This window comes from Megalobrama amblycephala, linkage group LG5 (assembly GCF_018812025.1).
Source record: "Megalobrama amblycephala isolate DHTTF-2021 linkage group LG5, ASM1881202v1, whole genome shotgun sequence".
NCBI lineage: Eukaryota > Metazoa > Chordata > Actinopteri > Cypriniformes > Xenocyprididae > Megalobrama > Megalobrama amblycephala.
Genome location: NC_063048.1, coordinates 14,631,921 through 14,647,574, shown reverse-complemented (window position 1 = coordinate 14,647,574; position 15,654 = coordinate 14,631,921). Strand labels below are relative to the sequence as shown.

The 15,654-nt window shown below is 36.4% G+C and overlaps 2 protein-coding genes across 2 annotated transcripts in view; one reads left to right on the top strand and one right to left on the bottom strand.

The window, feature by feature from the left end:
- si:dkey-288a3.2 (protein phosphatase 1 regulatory subunit 37) overlaps positions 1-1,617 on the bottom strand; it is a 62,967-nt gene extending 61,350 nt beyond the window's left edge. Inside the window, exon 1 of the mRNA XM_048190251.1 lies at positions 1,095-1,617. Within this exon, the coding sequence (XP_048046208.1) occupies positions 1,095-1,224 (130 nt within the window). The 5' untranslated portion in view covers positions 1,225-1,617. The remainder of the gene's footprint in view (positions 1-1,094) is intronic.
- Positions 1,618-2,137: 520 nt separating this feature from the next.
- vrk1 (VRK serine/threonine kinase 1) lies at positions 2,138-15,203 on the top strand. The gene is made up of 13 exons (XM_048190800.1): positions 2,138-2,290; positions 4,169-4,345; positions 4,447-4,502; positions 4,863-4,932; positions 5,490-5,577; positions 6,240-6,348; positions 6,808-6,900; positions 9,575-9,707; positions 9,971-10,091; positions 10,364-10,422; positions 11,694-11,866; positions 14,721-14,814; positions 14,937-15,203. The coding sequence occupies exons 2-13, from the start codon at positions 4,180-4,182 to the stop codon at positions 15,053-15,055; spliced, it is 1,281 nt and encodes a 426-aa protein (XP_048046757.1). The 5' UTR covers positions 2,138-2,290; positions 4,169-4,179; the 3' UTR covers positions 15,056-15,203.
- The last annotated feature ends 451 nt before the right edge of the window (positions 15,204-15,654 follow it).

Sequence of the window (15,654 nt, the reverse complement as noted above, 5' to 3'; positions counted from 1 at the left end):
CAACATTAAGACAAAACAAAATGAATACCCCAGATGATTGAGGTCTTAAGAAGAGAAACGATCAATGTGTGCAAGAAACTTATTACTTATAACAGCATTATTACCTGTAATCCACAGCCTCAGCAAATAGTCCTGAGTGAATTCACAAAAGTCTGGAGTGCGAGCTTCTTGTTACATAATGACGCAGGAGCTCAAATGTTGAGAATCAATGAAAAGTCAAACTTCCCAATTGAGATCATGCAAATAGGTTGCGGTAAGCACAAGTAAGTACAAATTTGACGAACAATACAACACATTTGTGTCTTCCCTCCTGTTGTAAACAAACACAACATCAGCTCACGTGTGAGTTTGCTCCTGGCATACGTCATTATGCGACAAGACCATTTGCCAAGGTTTTGGATTAGAGGTAAAAATGTTGTAAATAATGTTCAGTTTCTTGCATAGACCGATTGTTTCACTTCTTAAGACCTCAATGTCAGGAGCCATGGGTATTCATTTTTGTTTTGTCTGCATATGTTTTTTTTTTAATCTCAAAGTGACGGCACCCGTTGACTTCCATTATTTGAATCACAGAGGGCCACGGTTTCAGCTAAAAATCTTCTTTGCTGTTCTACTGAAGAAAACAAGACACCTACATCTTGGATGGCCTGAGGGTGAGTAAAGCGAATTTGAAATTTTTTTGGGTGAACTATCCTTTTAAGCAGCACAACTGTTTTCAGCACTGATAATAATAAGAAATATGTTTCACCAAATCAGCATATTAGAATGATTTCTGAAGGATCATGTGACACTGAAGACTGATGCTAAAAATTCCGCTTTGCCAACACAGGAATAAATTACATTTTATAATATATTGAAAATTGTAATATAGCCTATAGCATATTAACAATTCACAATATTACTATTTTGAATGTATTTTTGCCAAATACTTTTAGCCTTGGTGAGCATCGAGGCTTCTTACAAAAACATAAACAAAATTTACTGACCCCAAACCCACCAACTATTAATATATAACTATTAATGTTGCTTTTGTGACATATGTTACATGAACAAAGTCAAGCACAGCTGTCAGCATAACATCAATGCCATCTCACCCTCTTGAAGCTGAACCCTGCTCTCCACAAAGTCAGACACCATCTCCTCATCTGGGGGAAATGATACACGTTTTTCTCTGCCCTCCTTCACAGACAGAGATGTTGTGTCTTCCTCTGAGTGCCCTGTCATTTTTCTGCAATGAGCGATGTCCCGCAAAGTTGACTAACCAAAATTTCCATCAATATGTAGCTCTGATGTCATGTACTTCTATGTCAGACAGCCCATTAGCTCAGACGTCAGTCCTCTGAACTATAAAATCCATCATATATGATAACATCTCTGGACACATCATGTTTCCCTTATTGCTGCAGAAACCAAACCATGAAATGTCCTCCAAAGTCTGCTTCTGTCAATTCTTGTGTCATTCTTTTGTAGCCTAATAGTCACTAGCCAAAAGAAAACCTAAACTCGCAGCATAGCACTTCTACAAAACAGTTACAGGATACCACATTACATACTCAATTATTCATGAATGATGTGCCTCTCAACGCTAGTAGAACTCTATATAAGTCAACATCAAATATGCACAGGGGGAAACAGAGCCTAAAATATTTTTTTGAGGGTTACACACTGTTGTAAATACACTTTAGATTAAATGTGTAACAGTATGAGAGAGTAAGACAAACTCAAATTGGACTAAAATATATGGAAAGCGCTCTATATATATATATATATATATATATATATATATATATATATATATATATATATATATATATTAAATTTTATGGTTAAAGTTGACAAATATTGTATTTTTCTCTAGCCACAAGTAATGTTATTTTTAAACTTTCTGAGAAATAATTTATGCTAAATTTATATTCATGTTATGTTCATATTACAGATTTCCACCACCTCCAAAAACACAACTGAATCAATGACAATATAATACAGTCATTCGGTAAAGAAAAAGAAACACTGCAATACATTTTCTAAATGACATTTTTTTTGCAAAATAGATAAAATACTTTCCAGCACTTTTCAAATTTTCATATTTATTATATTATATACTTTGACTACTGTAACTGTTTGTGGAAAAACAAATGAAAAATACATATCCCATAAAGCATTGCAAAAACCCGGAACTACGCAGCTCTCTTTCCAACCAATCGCATTCGCTGAGCTTCACTCTGAAGAGCCGTTTGCGGGAACTTTGGAGAGGAAGAGCTGTTACAACCTGCTACTTACGCGCGGAAAGGTTAGTAGAATATTCTCGATCTGCATTGATAAAGCGTCATGTCCGTATGTGTTTACTAGAGGATTATGAGTACAAATCATCAGCTCTGCTCTGATACAAAGCCGTAATAAGGCAGCTAACTCTGCTAGCATAGCGAGTTGAAATTAAGTCGCAGTTTCCCCTCAAATACAATATAAATAACTCTGCACCACTTACATTGATAATATTGTGTGACATAACTGCCTGTTTATCACTCTTAAATACTTGTATCATTCCTAAACAAAGTTAAACTATGAAAAGCTATTAATGCCTGTCTTTCTTTTAAATATAAAAGTGAAACAAACAGCATCATTGGCAGGACTGCAAACTGAAACTGTATCCCTAACACAAATGTTATCACTGACATTGTCATTAATTGTAGTGCTCATACGAATACATCTGCCATGCTGAAAGTCTGGCTATTCAATATATGTACTGTTTTTAAGACACAAAAACTTGCCTTTGTGTCAGTCACACGCCCTAGTCTTGTTTTTACTTGTAGTGTAACTGTTAGTAGGCCTGTATCTCTGAAAGCACATGTGTTCAGTGTAGCTTAAGATTCTATGTCCATAATCATGAAGAGACTACATCTGATGGTCAGGCTCATTTTTTATTGTGATGTCCAAATGTCTAAGACCACATTAACAATCTTAGAAGTTCTTTTCATTCTACCCTATATATATATATATATATATATATATATATATATATATATATATATATATATATATATATATATATATATATATATATATATATATATATATATAGGTGTTTTATTAGTATTATTTTGGAACAAAAAAAAAGAAAGAAGAATTTTATGATTTTGCAGTATTTGTTGGACACTAAACAAACGTAAGCAAATATTTGACACTGGCTGGGTTGCTATGGTCATAGAAAATCTAGACTTGTTAGTGATTTTTCAAAAATGTGATTTCAAGGTCTGTAAAAGTCATAGAAAATAAAATATTAAAATGTCATTGAAGTTTGTATATAATAAAAAGGATTTATATAGACATTCTGAATTTAAGTGAAGTTTTATGTTAGATTATTCACTCTATATATAATGTTTTAATGAAAAATGTATAAAATGAGAAATAAAGCTAAATAGGCTGGGTCATATGGACAAAATAAATGTTTAGGACAAAAAATATACAGTATATATCTCTGTATTTTCTACTTATATCTGTTTGAATAAAAAAAAAATGTTATCTAAAAGATTAGTTCACCCAAAAATGAAAATAATGTAATTAATTACTCACACTCATGCCGTTCCACACCCGTAAGACCTTTGTTCATCTTCAGAACACAAATTATTTTTGTTGAAATCCAATGGCTCAGTGAGGCCTGCATAGCCAGCAATGACATTTCCTCTCTCAAGATCCATTAATATACTAAAAACATATTTACATCAGTTCATGTGAGTACAGTGGTTCAATATTAATATTATAAAACGACAAAAATATTTTTGGTGCACCAAAAAAGCTAAATAAATACTTATATAGTGATGGCCGATTTCAAAGCACTGCAAAACACAAGTATCTGTCAGAGCAAGCCACTTTAAACTATAAGCATTAACTATATTATATCTTACGAATTATTTTGAAGCCCTTAATATAAAGCATGTCTCATGTTTAGGACAAAGAGGATTATGCACTTTCCCCACAGCAGCTCACTCTGTCCACTATTTTTCAGATGTGCAAACTACTGTATATATAAACTGTATCGCCTCATTCTATATCGTTTATAAAAATATATCGATGTATCGTACAAACTTCGATATACCGCCCTGTTCTAAACCTAATGGTCCTCAATTCCGTTGTAATAAAGCTTGGGTTTCTCTTGTTTGATACTTTAAAGCATTTGGTAAAATGCCACCCAAGTCCAAGGCAGCTGGGTTGAAGAAGGCGAGAGCTCCAGCCAAGAGGAAACTGGCTGAAGAATTCCCACCTGGAGAAGTCCTGACGGATAACGGAAAGAAAAAATGGAAGCTTGGATCTGCTGTTGGACAGGGAGGTTTTGGCCTGCTGTACCTCGGTAAGATTAAAAAAAGTAGGAAGTTCTAATGCTGTATTTGGATTTATTTATCAGTTGGTCAAATGCAATTTTGTCATCCTTATCCTTTTTTATCCTTTTAGCTAATGAAGACTCTTCAAGAACTGTTGGCGCTGATGCACCTTATGTCATTAAAGTGGTAAGTGATGATAACTTGAACAAAAAAGTGCCATAGACTTACATTAAAGGTAACCATACTAATATCAAAAAGAAGCATCTATCCAGCAATCCTAACAAACATCTAGCTTCCTAGCAACTTTTGCATGAGCATGTACCAATCACATTTTCGAGGTTTACATTTTACAAGCAAGCCAAATAAGATAATTAATTTATTGCTTTTTAAAATGACATATGTAATATGGACGTACACTTTCCTTCTGCTGTCTTTTTTTTTTTTTTTATGCATGTGGGTTCACGTGTGTATATATATATATGTATATGTATATAATATTTTTTTTTTTTTTTTCTAAATGTCAGATATTTTTGGTGTGTCTTGCAGGAGCCAAGTGACAATGGCCCTCTTTTCTCTGAACTGAAGTTCTACATGCGGGCTGCCAAACCTGATCTAAGTATGCCCTTGTGACTGCAAACACACCCTCATATGATGAGCCAGACTGAAAAAAGTCGAAGAGCAACTCTTTTAATTAAAGAAAGTTCTGAGCTCACCATTGAGGGCCTTATGGAGACAGACAAACCGCAACTCTCTGCCTTTAGTGGCTCTTATGGCTGCCCCAAGGCCACAGTATTGCGCTTTATTTAATAACAATCCAAATGTCAGTCTCCCTTGACAATTAACTGCTATATTACTAAGGAATGCTCATGTTTTATTCATTGGAATATTGTAATGTTGGTAAATATTTGTCCCACCAGCAGATTACCTTGCGGCACACTCGCAGTTTGGTCCCCAAGGAATACTCTTATATTACTTTGAGCACCAACAAGTTTAAAGAATAAAAGTTTTCTATAATTTGCCCACTTTATGAATTGATCATGTGATTGCAATTAACTGTTAGTGTGATTGTCTTAGTTCAGTTTGAACTGATGTCTCACTGTAGTGTTCCTTCTTTTCACTGTTTGTGTTTTGAATCATGTTTGTGACAGATTTTTTTTAAATATTTTGATTCAGTTGGGGCTTGGATGAAGTCAAGGAAAATTGAGTATTTGGGAGTTCCAAAATATTGGGGCTCTGGTTTTCATGAGAAAGGTGGTAAGAGGTAGGAAACTTCACCATTTTACATAATGATTAACATGACATCTTATGTGATTTTTTTTTTTTTTTTTATTTTTTTATTTGTATTGCTATTAATAAAACACACAAGAATGCCACTTAAAGGGATAGTTCACCCAAAAATTAAAAATGTTCCATGATTTACTCACCCTCAAGTCATCCAATGTGTATATGACTATCTTCTTTCAGACGAACACAATCTATATTTAAAAATATCCTGGCTCTTCCAAGGGGGGGTGTGTTTTGAAGCCCAAAATAAATGCATTAATCCATCATAAAAGTAATCCATATGGCTCCAGTTGGTTAATAAAGGCCTTCTGAAGTGAAGTGATGGGTTTTTGTAAGAAAAATATCCATATTTAAAACTTTAAAAAGTAACATAACTAGCTTCCGCCAGACGATCGTACGCATACTGTGCAAGTCGACTTGCGCCAAATGAGTAACCCCATGACGTGATGGCTTCAAAACACGCCCCCATTTACTACCATTATAAAGCTTGTAAGAGCAAGGATATTTTTAAATATATCTCTGATTGTGTTTGTCTGAAAGAAGATAGGATGGCTTGAGGGTGAGTAAATCATGGGATAATTTTGAACTATTTGAACTAACCCTTTAAATGTAATGATTTCACATTAATCTTCATGACAGGTACAGATTTATGGTCATGGATCGATTTGGAACAGATCTACAGAAGAAATTTGAGGAAAACGGAAAGAAATTTCCAAGGAAACTGGTTCTTCAGCTGGGCCTCAGACTTGTAGGTTTCTTCCAACTGTACTTTATCAAAAGAAGTAAACTATGCTGGGAGGTTAATGGTGCACCAAGTTTTGTTTGTTTTGTTGATCTTTATAACAGATTTCTTGGTACTTCACTTTGACTTTTTAACAAGGCAAATATTTCATGTTATTGCTGTCATTGAAATACCCACTTGTCACTCATGATTAATTTATTTCATTTCAATATCCAATAATAGGTGGGGTTACCAAAATAAAATGAGCAATGAGGGAGGCCCACTGTTCTGTACAAAAATATACTAATAATTATCAAATATATTTGTCAATAAGCATAATCAATTTCACAATCAAAGTTAAACATGCACAGAATATTTCAACATGACTGTTGTGGCATTGCAGGCAGTGGAAGGAAAATCTTATATTCCTGTTTTAGTATTATTATTATAAAATCTCATATTCTAACAAATCTTTCATCTCTCTAGCTTGACATTCTGGAGTACATCCATGACCATGAATATGTGCATGCAGACATCAAAGCCTCCAACCTTCTTCTGTCCTACACCAACCCCAATCAGGTTTGTTTCAAGCCTTCCACAAGTTTAACAGATCTCTGTTGCCATGGCTGTACAGCTCTAACTGTAGAGATGTAGAAAGCAGTGTGTGTAGACTGCAGGACTACTTCTTTTAATTGGAGTACCAGTGATTTGCAATGTAAGAAACTACTTGTCTTATTTTTTTTTTCCATCTGTTAATGAGATTTGGGTGGGAAAAAACGCAAAACAATTTAAGCCTTTAATGCGGCTCATAAACTGGAGAGATTAGAGACAGTATTGAAGCTGTCTCTAGCAAATAAGGTTTGGGGGCTGGGCAGGGGCAAATATTTAATTTGAAGATTAATAATGTATCAGTGGTGTATTATTAAGCTGCTATTTTTAAAGTCACAATTTAAAACTCGGCCTCTTGGGATTAGCTGCTGTTTACTTGGTGACTGTGTGCATCCTTTTTTTTTTTTTTTTTTTTATAAATTGCTTGGGTCTTCTCTTTGCTTCTGAATACATGTATTTCTATGATTTATAAATGTGTGAATAAAGTGCACAGACACTGAAATGCACCGGTTGTAGACTAAATAGTAGAAATGTCTAATGATAGTTTAATTTCAATCGGATATAGGAATTTGAAATATTATTGTGTGATGGGAACATAAGATAATGGTTTTTAAAACTAATTGTAGGCTCTTCCTTTGAATTCTGAACTGAATGTAAATAACTTATGAACTAGATCTTATAACAAATGAGTTATCAAACTCATGAGTTACCAGTTAAAAGTCTGATGAATCTTTCACAGAGTAAACTCACAAGTTATCCAAGTGGTTTCTAAATTAACATCTCAAATAATGTTAACATACAGTTTAGTAAGTCAGGTGATCAATCAGTAATGGATTTGAATGGATTTGAGTTTTTTACAAAATGAAACATGTTTTGTTTTCTTGAGAGTTTGTGAATGTTTTTGTCTAGAACTTCCTGAAAAGTTCAGTAAAATGCAGATCTTTAGATTACACTGGAAATAAAAAGGTTTGGCTCATCTGACTATAGAGCTGCATGATTTGAGAATCACATTTTTTTTTTTTTTTTTTTTTCAAACAAAGATCATGATTTTCAACAGACAGCTAAACAAAATAACAATTTACTAGAGATTCTGACAAAATGTTAATTGCTGCAGTCTATTTAAAATGTAATTAGTCTGAATGTATTATTTTAAAAAAACAGTTTGAATGAATGATTTAATGACTCACTCATAAGGACTTCACTTGTTTTATTACTGGATGAATCAGCATTTTTGAATGAATTTCTTGAATGATTCAATGACAAATACATTCTTAACAGTCACTTGTTGCCACCAGGTGGAGATTGTAATGATGTAATCGATACAATCATTATTTAAAGCGCTACGTTTCTTTCAAAAGGTGATTTGCTCTATTTTGATCTCTACTGTAGACATCAGTGTTTATATCCAAACTATAAACTTTAATAGAATAGAATAGCTTTTATTGTCATTGTACAGCTGTACAACAATTTTTTTTGCCTCTCACACTGAAAGTATACACACACACACACACACACATACAAAACAATGGTAAGAAAGCAATGTAAACCGATTCTTAGTATTCTCACACCCTCTGAAGCTTGTGATTTATCCCATTATCCCATTTCTTCTGCGATTTAATATGAATATATGTAACACAGAAATAACAAAACTATGCAGTTTAAAAGACTGTGAAGCTGTTTCATACCTACAGTACATGATAACTGCTCTCTGGTTCAGTGGCAGCGCGAACACACATTTGAATCTTCCGGTGTGATTTTGTCAAATGTTTAATAGACACAGGCGAATCGTTGTCTTTTAGGATGAGATCGTGTGGGTGTTTGAATCAAGATCGCAATCTTTTGAAAACATTTGCAGTATTGGAACATCATTAAGGAAGAATGTTAACCTTGAAGCATTCACCTGGTCCAGTAAAATGGTGTTATATTTGTACAACCTTGTTTGTGCAATCTTGTAGAGGAATAATGACTCATGTGAGAGAACTGACCATCCTACAAACTGTTTAACAGTTGGCAGTGTGGGTTGAAGACATTTTGATCTCCAAATGTAAGCATGTCCAGATGTAAAACGCAGAGTAAAAAGTGACTCATCAGACTGTATAAATTTTCAGAAGCCCAGGGTGTTTGTCATGTGTTTGTCATGCAGCTTTGTACACCGCATGACATAAAGTTTGTTTAAATAGTTTTTTTCTTAAAAGTTAGCGATGTTTGTCACTGTAGGTGAGCTGTTAATCTTGAATGTTGCAAATTGGCGTATGCAGTTATTTTTGAGACACTTTACCTGGACACATCAAATAATTTTGCACTTTTTGGGGGTGTAATTGGTGCACCTGCAATTTGTGCACTGACTGTTTTAGTATCTTTGGAACTCTGTTAGCTGCTTCCTGTTGCTTTGAAAACTCTGCTATCAAAGTGCTAATTGTCAGACCTCTTTTAAATGTGACACATACTGCTAATTGGCAATCAGTCTGTTTGCAGCTGCATATGTGAATTAACCTTAAAGATTCTGTTGACTTTATTATCTTGGATGTGTTGTATCGGTAAATAATATTTATTTTCCAATTATAGCAATGATTTACATTTGTTGCACAGGAAGCATTTGATTCTGACTTGTTTTGTTTTTTTCTGTCTCATTTGTTTAACCCAGGTATATTTAGTGGATTATGGATTGGCCTATAGATACTCTCCTGAAGGAGTGCCAAAGGAGTACAAAGAAGACCCAAAGAGGTGTCATGACGGGACCATTGAGTTTACTAGTATTGATGCGCACAAAGGAGTCGGTAATAAATTAGAATTATCAAATCTATCGGTCACTCTTTAACTTTAGACTAGGCAAAAAATTTATATTTTTTTAACCCCTCCCCTGCAGGACATCCTTACATAATTATTTTCATGAAGCTTGTGATGGAAAAATTATACAGAGAAATAATGTTTTTAAATGTTGATGTAATGATACTTTGCATCAGATACTACAAAGTTAGGAAACCCCTTAAAAATGGCCTGTTAATGTTCCTCTCTGTGGGGAAAAATATTACATTTTCAGCCCCTTCAAGAAGAGCAGACCTGGAAATCATGGGCTACTGCATGATCCAGTGGCTTTGTGGCCGTCTGCCCTGGGAGGACAAACTTCAGGACCCACTGTATGTCAGAGACTCCAAACTCCGGTGAGAAACTTTAATCTCACTTTAAGGTTTTACTTTTTTTCTGAACCAAGATGTAATATACCTTATTTTTTGCCAATGAATAATGAATAATGGCTAATGAATATTAACTTGCATGGGGAAAAAAATGCCTCTTTGCAATATAACTAATTCTTTTTTCCCTTAATTGCCTTACAACAAATTTCTGGATACACATAATAATGGGTTAGATTTAATGAATTATAATAGATACTTTTCCAAGATGTTGTTTCATTTTTAAATATTGTTCTCCTCAGGTGTAGAGACAATATTGATGAGTTCTTGAAAAGCTGTTTCACTTCAGAAAATAAACCAGGTGAGAAAAAACAGTGCATTATTTAAGTTCTTAGGAGAAGCTTTCATATATTGAAAAAGATGAATGCACTTTGGTTGTAAAATATCTATTATATAGTTTGTATTACAGTTAACGGTATTGAATCTTAAGCAGTTTCTCACAACTAAATGGCAATTAAGCATATTTATTTTTTAACCGTGTTGCGACCGCACAAGCACCTGTGAATTCTGCAGTAGTACTTTTTGTTTGTCTGCCAAGCTGTAATTGGAGTGACGCACTTTCGAGCTCTGATGTACAAACAAGAGCGTGAGGGCCTCTTCTCTTTATAATGAGTGTGGACCTGGTGATTTAGCCTTAATTAGAGCTAATCTATCAGCTCTGTGCTAATTCCTGCAACTTCGCACGCTAACTTTAAACTGGAGCGTGATTAATTTCCACTTTTTATACATATACACATTTTCTGTTGACATTTTAGTGAAATGTTAAGTAAATCTAAAAATAAAGTGTGCGTAACCATTGTATCAGCTACCCCGCTCGACCACAAAGCAATGAAATAAATAAAAGATGAAGTTTTTAAACAAACTTGTTTTTCACCCATCTCCGTTCTCGACCTCTGCATTGCCTAGTTATGCAGTCAGTGTGTGGCAGTCTGTACTTTTGCAGAACTTTAGGGCGTTCTTTCTTTGTGTCATTTAAAAATCAAAGATGTCATTGGCTCCCTTTGCTCAGTCGCTGATGTGATGGCAGTTCTTAAGCCCTGTGACAGCCGCGCGGCAGACGGCGAGATCCCTCCTCAGGCTGTTGTCTTGTGCGTACACGGTGCATCACAACACCGGGGTGATGGGAGGCGGCACTGTTAGCACGGCCATCACGACTAATTCTGTTTGGTGTGACTATTTTAGCAGCCGACAGTAAACAACAGTTTGTGAGCGGAGAAGTATAAGGAACAAAGTGACAAATGTCAGCCTCTCTCCTCTAAACTTAGCCTGAAGGTTAAAGTGTGAGCGTCTGCTGTGAAGACCTTGCCCTACAGGGACTGTTCTGTCTATGCTAAAAGCACAAACCTACATGCGCCTTATAAACGTTGGACTTCTTGCGTGTTCGTGTTGAGATGAACTTTAAGACAGAGGTCCAAGTAACTTGCGCTTAATCACACACATAATTGCTCTTCATTTGTTTATTGACCCAGAAGTGTCTTTAGCTGTGTGCGTCTGTATCGCTATGTCTGAATAAATAAATCCATCTGCATTAAGATTTAAATGTTGTGCTTTAATGTCTTTTTCGATTTCCAGAGGAAATGGGGAAGTTCATGCAAGAGGTCAAGGCTCTCGGATACACAGACAAGCCAGATTATGCAAAATTGCGAGGTATTTTCCAGCAAGGCCTGAAGACCATAGGGGCAACAGATGACAAAAAGCTGGACTTCACCGTGTCAACTAATGGCACTGGCCCGCCCTCTGTCAAGGTGAGAGCCACCTTCAGTAGAACATCAAACAACCGACCTCTGTCACTCTCCCTCGTTCACGGCGCATTGAAAATGCTCTTACAGTCCCTTTTTGAAGCCCAGCATTTAAAACAAGCCATTTCAACATCCTATAATTTGTTTACCTGTTGAAAGCAGATTCAAATTTGAAAATGCCCACACACGATCCAAGACAATTGCTCGGGTTAGTAGGAAATGCGGTCGAGTGCATTGATTTTCAAATACGATTAACGTGCAATGCTTTTAACAAGCTTTTCTTGAGCTTATTTGGACACACAAATGTGCCCCTCGCTCACCTCATTTTACCTCGGAAGTGTCACGATGTTAATATTTTTATGAATTGTTAGTTTAAAATCTTCATTTTTAGTATTTATCTCTATTTCAAGCGGAAGAATGTAATTTGACCTTAGTTTCTTATCTTATAGTGCAGTCAACACCCTCAAGGTGTCAGCTGGTATGAGATCTCACTCTGAAATAATACCGCATCTCTGAAGACTTGCAAAAGAGGTTGTTAATCATTGAATCGTGTTATCTGGATTTCAAGCGAAATGATCTTTAGATGTGAATTCTGCAGCCGTCATGTATTTTGTGTAAAACAAACTGTCCGAGTCCTCAAAGATGCCCTCGATGGCATATACTTTGTGAAAATGATAAGACTGTGGCTTCATTCATGGGGTCCGGCACAAAGAGCTCTTGGCAACAAAGCCGTCTGCATCTCAGGTTCTCTCCAGCGCCCGGGTGTTTATCCCAGTGGCCCCTCCTCTTCCTCCCACAGACAGGTCCTGAGTGCCTGTGTTTATTCCCTGCTAATGTATCACAAATTTGCTGACACGGTAACCTTGGAGTCGGCGCGGGCCGACAATCAGCGAGCCGCACTTACGACGGGAGGGGACGGACTCTCCGCGCTTCCCACAATGCAGTTTGCATATGGAAGGTGCCACCAGGGAGCTGGCCCATGCCAGCTGAGGGTTACCTGCCCACTGCCGTTATTGTATGTAATTATCGAGCCAATCTGTTCAGCTCAGCAGGGTCTGGATGGTAATCATGAGGCAGCAATTGGCAAAATGGAAGGGAAATGTGAGGGGGTGTTGGGGGGGGCTAGTAAGGATGATAGTTCAAGTCCGAGAGAGGGGCGAGCATTCATTATGCAGTCTGAGTGAAGAAAAGGGAGAATTTGATTGCTGTCGTTAAGTGCATCTTCTTCATAACCCCTGGTTCGGTTAGCATGATTTCCTTGAATTGAGGACTTGAGCTTCCATGTTAGAGTTTTCATTGAGGAGAAAAAAACCAAAGGATTTTTGATTGATGAAATTGTTCATATTAACTCATAGTAGGTTTTATTATTTGGAGTTTTAAGAAAGATTCTCAATATTGAATTCAAAAGTTTGGGTTTGGTAAGTTTTTGAAAGAAGTCTCGGTTGCACTTTATTTTACAGTCTGTGTACTTACTGTGTACTTACCTAAGAAAGTACTGGGATTTATAAGGTAACTACATGGGTTAAGGTTAGGTTTAGGGGTAGGTTCAGGGTTAGTACGTAGTTGTTACCCAGTTATTGCAATTATGATAATAAGTACATAGTATGTACATGGGGAACAGGACTGTAAAATAAAGGGCTACCGAAGTCTCTTATGCTCACCTAGGCTGCATTTATTTGATAAAAATAAAATTGCGAAATATTATTGCTGTTTTAAATAACTGTTTTCTATTTTAATGTTTAATGTGTTCCTGTGATGAATTTTCAGCATCATTACTTCAGTCTTCAGTGTCACATGATCCTTCAGAAATTATTCTAATATGCTGATTTTCATTCAACTTTTATTTCCAGACTCAAGGTCCATTAGAAAAGAGACATACAATATGCATACAAAATTTTTAAAAAAGACAATTATACCAATATTTTCTCATAGATGACTGGTATTGGATCACACTTTGCCTAGGATTCGACAACAGCATAATAATAGCATTCTCTGAATTATCCAGCCGACAAATAAATTTATACATCAGATTTCTCATTAAAGCCATAAAAGTTCTTACTCTTGACATACAAAACAGATTACTTGCACTGCTCCACCTTGGTTTTTTCAAGAGAATTCTCATACAATCATTGTAAGCAGTCTGAAGCTTACATAAACTCACTTTTTTAAACTTGACCCATAAAGGAGCAGTATAAAGAGAAGTACAAAATGTTCTAAAAAGGTTTATCTTAATCTGATCTGAACACATATAAAATTTTCTTACCAACATATTAGCTTGGACATGGCGCTGCCTGTACATATCCTCATCATCACCCATTTCATCATTAATGATATGTCCCAAATATTTTATTTTAGTGCAAATATTTAGTACTTGCCCTGCCAGATAAAAATCTGGAAAATCCAGATCACCTTTTGTTCTACACATCATATTTGATCCCATAATCAGAACATATATTTAACAGCTGTTGAAAACCAGCACTGCTTGGAGAATAAATAACCGAATCATCAGCGTACAGCGTACAGAAATTATTTGGTGCTCAAGAAACATTTTTTATTATCAATGTTTTAACAATTTACTGACCATACATTTTTGAATGGTAGTACACATGTATTGCATGTGACATTCAAATAATATTATTTGTTCCTGTCAGATTTACTGGATAGCTGAATCATAATTAAATCTCCTCAAGCGTTCACAACGCTGAAGGCGCATGCAGTCGTTTTCATGTGCATGTAGAGCAAAGGGTCCCTTCTTAATATTTGATTTGAACTTCCTCCAAGGTTGCTGTAGGCAAGTGAAATGACCACTGCTCTTCCATCTTTTTATCCCCATGTTTGTGTCTTTATTTTTGACTGGTAGACTCCCAAGCGAAAGAAGGCCGAGGAAAAAGACCAGCCTGCTGATGAAACCGAAGGCGCTCCGGCAAAGAAGAGGCGAGCTCCACAGAAGAAGGGTAAGCCATATTTATGGACCTTAGAGTAACCTCTAGCTGAACTTTTTTTTTTAGCTGTCCTCGTCAAATTTAGTAACAGTGGTTATGGTAAATATTTTATAATGAACATGTAACCTGTTTAGAAGTGAATGGGGCCAAAAAGGCGGCGAGTCCTGCGAAGCGGCCGGCGAAGAAAGAAGCTCAGGCCTCCTCTGAGCCAGCGGTGAAGAAAAGCAGAGGAAGGCCTAAGAAGAACTCGTAATCCCCTTCGCACTCTAGTTCAAGTTGTTTCCTTTTTGTATCTTTTAAATTGTCTGGTCTGTATTTGTTCTCTGTGGTTGCATTTTCTTAAACTTTAGCAGGGTGTTGGGCACACTCTCTCGCAGTGAAATGATAATAAATAAGGGGTATAAAAAAAAAAACGACAGTGGCTTTGAGTTGTGAGTTATTTTCATTCCTTTGTAATGCCTTGAATAATCAAGCCTATGCGGATGAGGTCCAGAGGGGATTGCTTTGCCCCCGATAAGGAAATCCCTGAAGGAGCTCAGAGTCCCGACTCTTCCCCCGCCACATTTTCCCCTTGTTGTTGTGCTATGAAAGCCGCCGTGCGGCTGGCACTCCGACGTCTGTGGGAGAGGCGAGCTGGTCTTTGATACCTGCATCGAGGCAGGCGAACGTGTGGCAGACGCCACTGAGCCGGGTACGTGCGTTTGGAGAAGGGGGCTCTGCGCCTTTCCGCTCGGCTGCCATTTGATCAGGTGGAGACAAAAGACTAGCACTTGGGTCCTACTTTCCATGTCACTCTCGCTTGAGTCTTTCTTAACTTCCTGTTCTCCGCTAGGAAATGGCTTCAAAGAGCTA

Coding starts and splice junctions, on each gene's coding strand:
- vrk1 (XM_048190800.1), top strand. CDS start 4,180: ATGCCACCCAAGTCCAAGGCAGCTGGGTTGAAGAAGGCGAGAGCTCCA. Junction 4,503..4,862: donor CACCTTATGTCATTAAAGTG/GTAAGTGATGAT, acceptor TGTGTCTTGCAG/GAGCCAAGTGACAATGGCCC. Junction 5,578..6,239: donor CATGAGAAAGGTGGTAAGAG/GTAGGAAACTTC, acceptor TCTTCATGACAG/GTACAGATTTATGGTCATGG.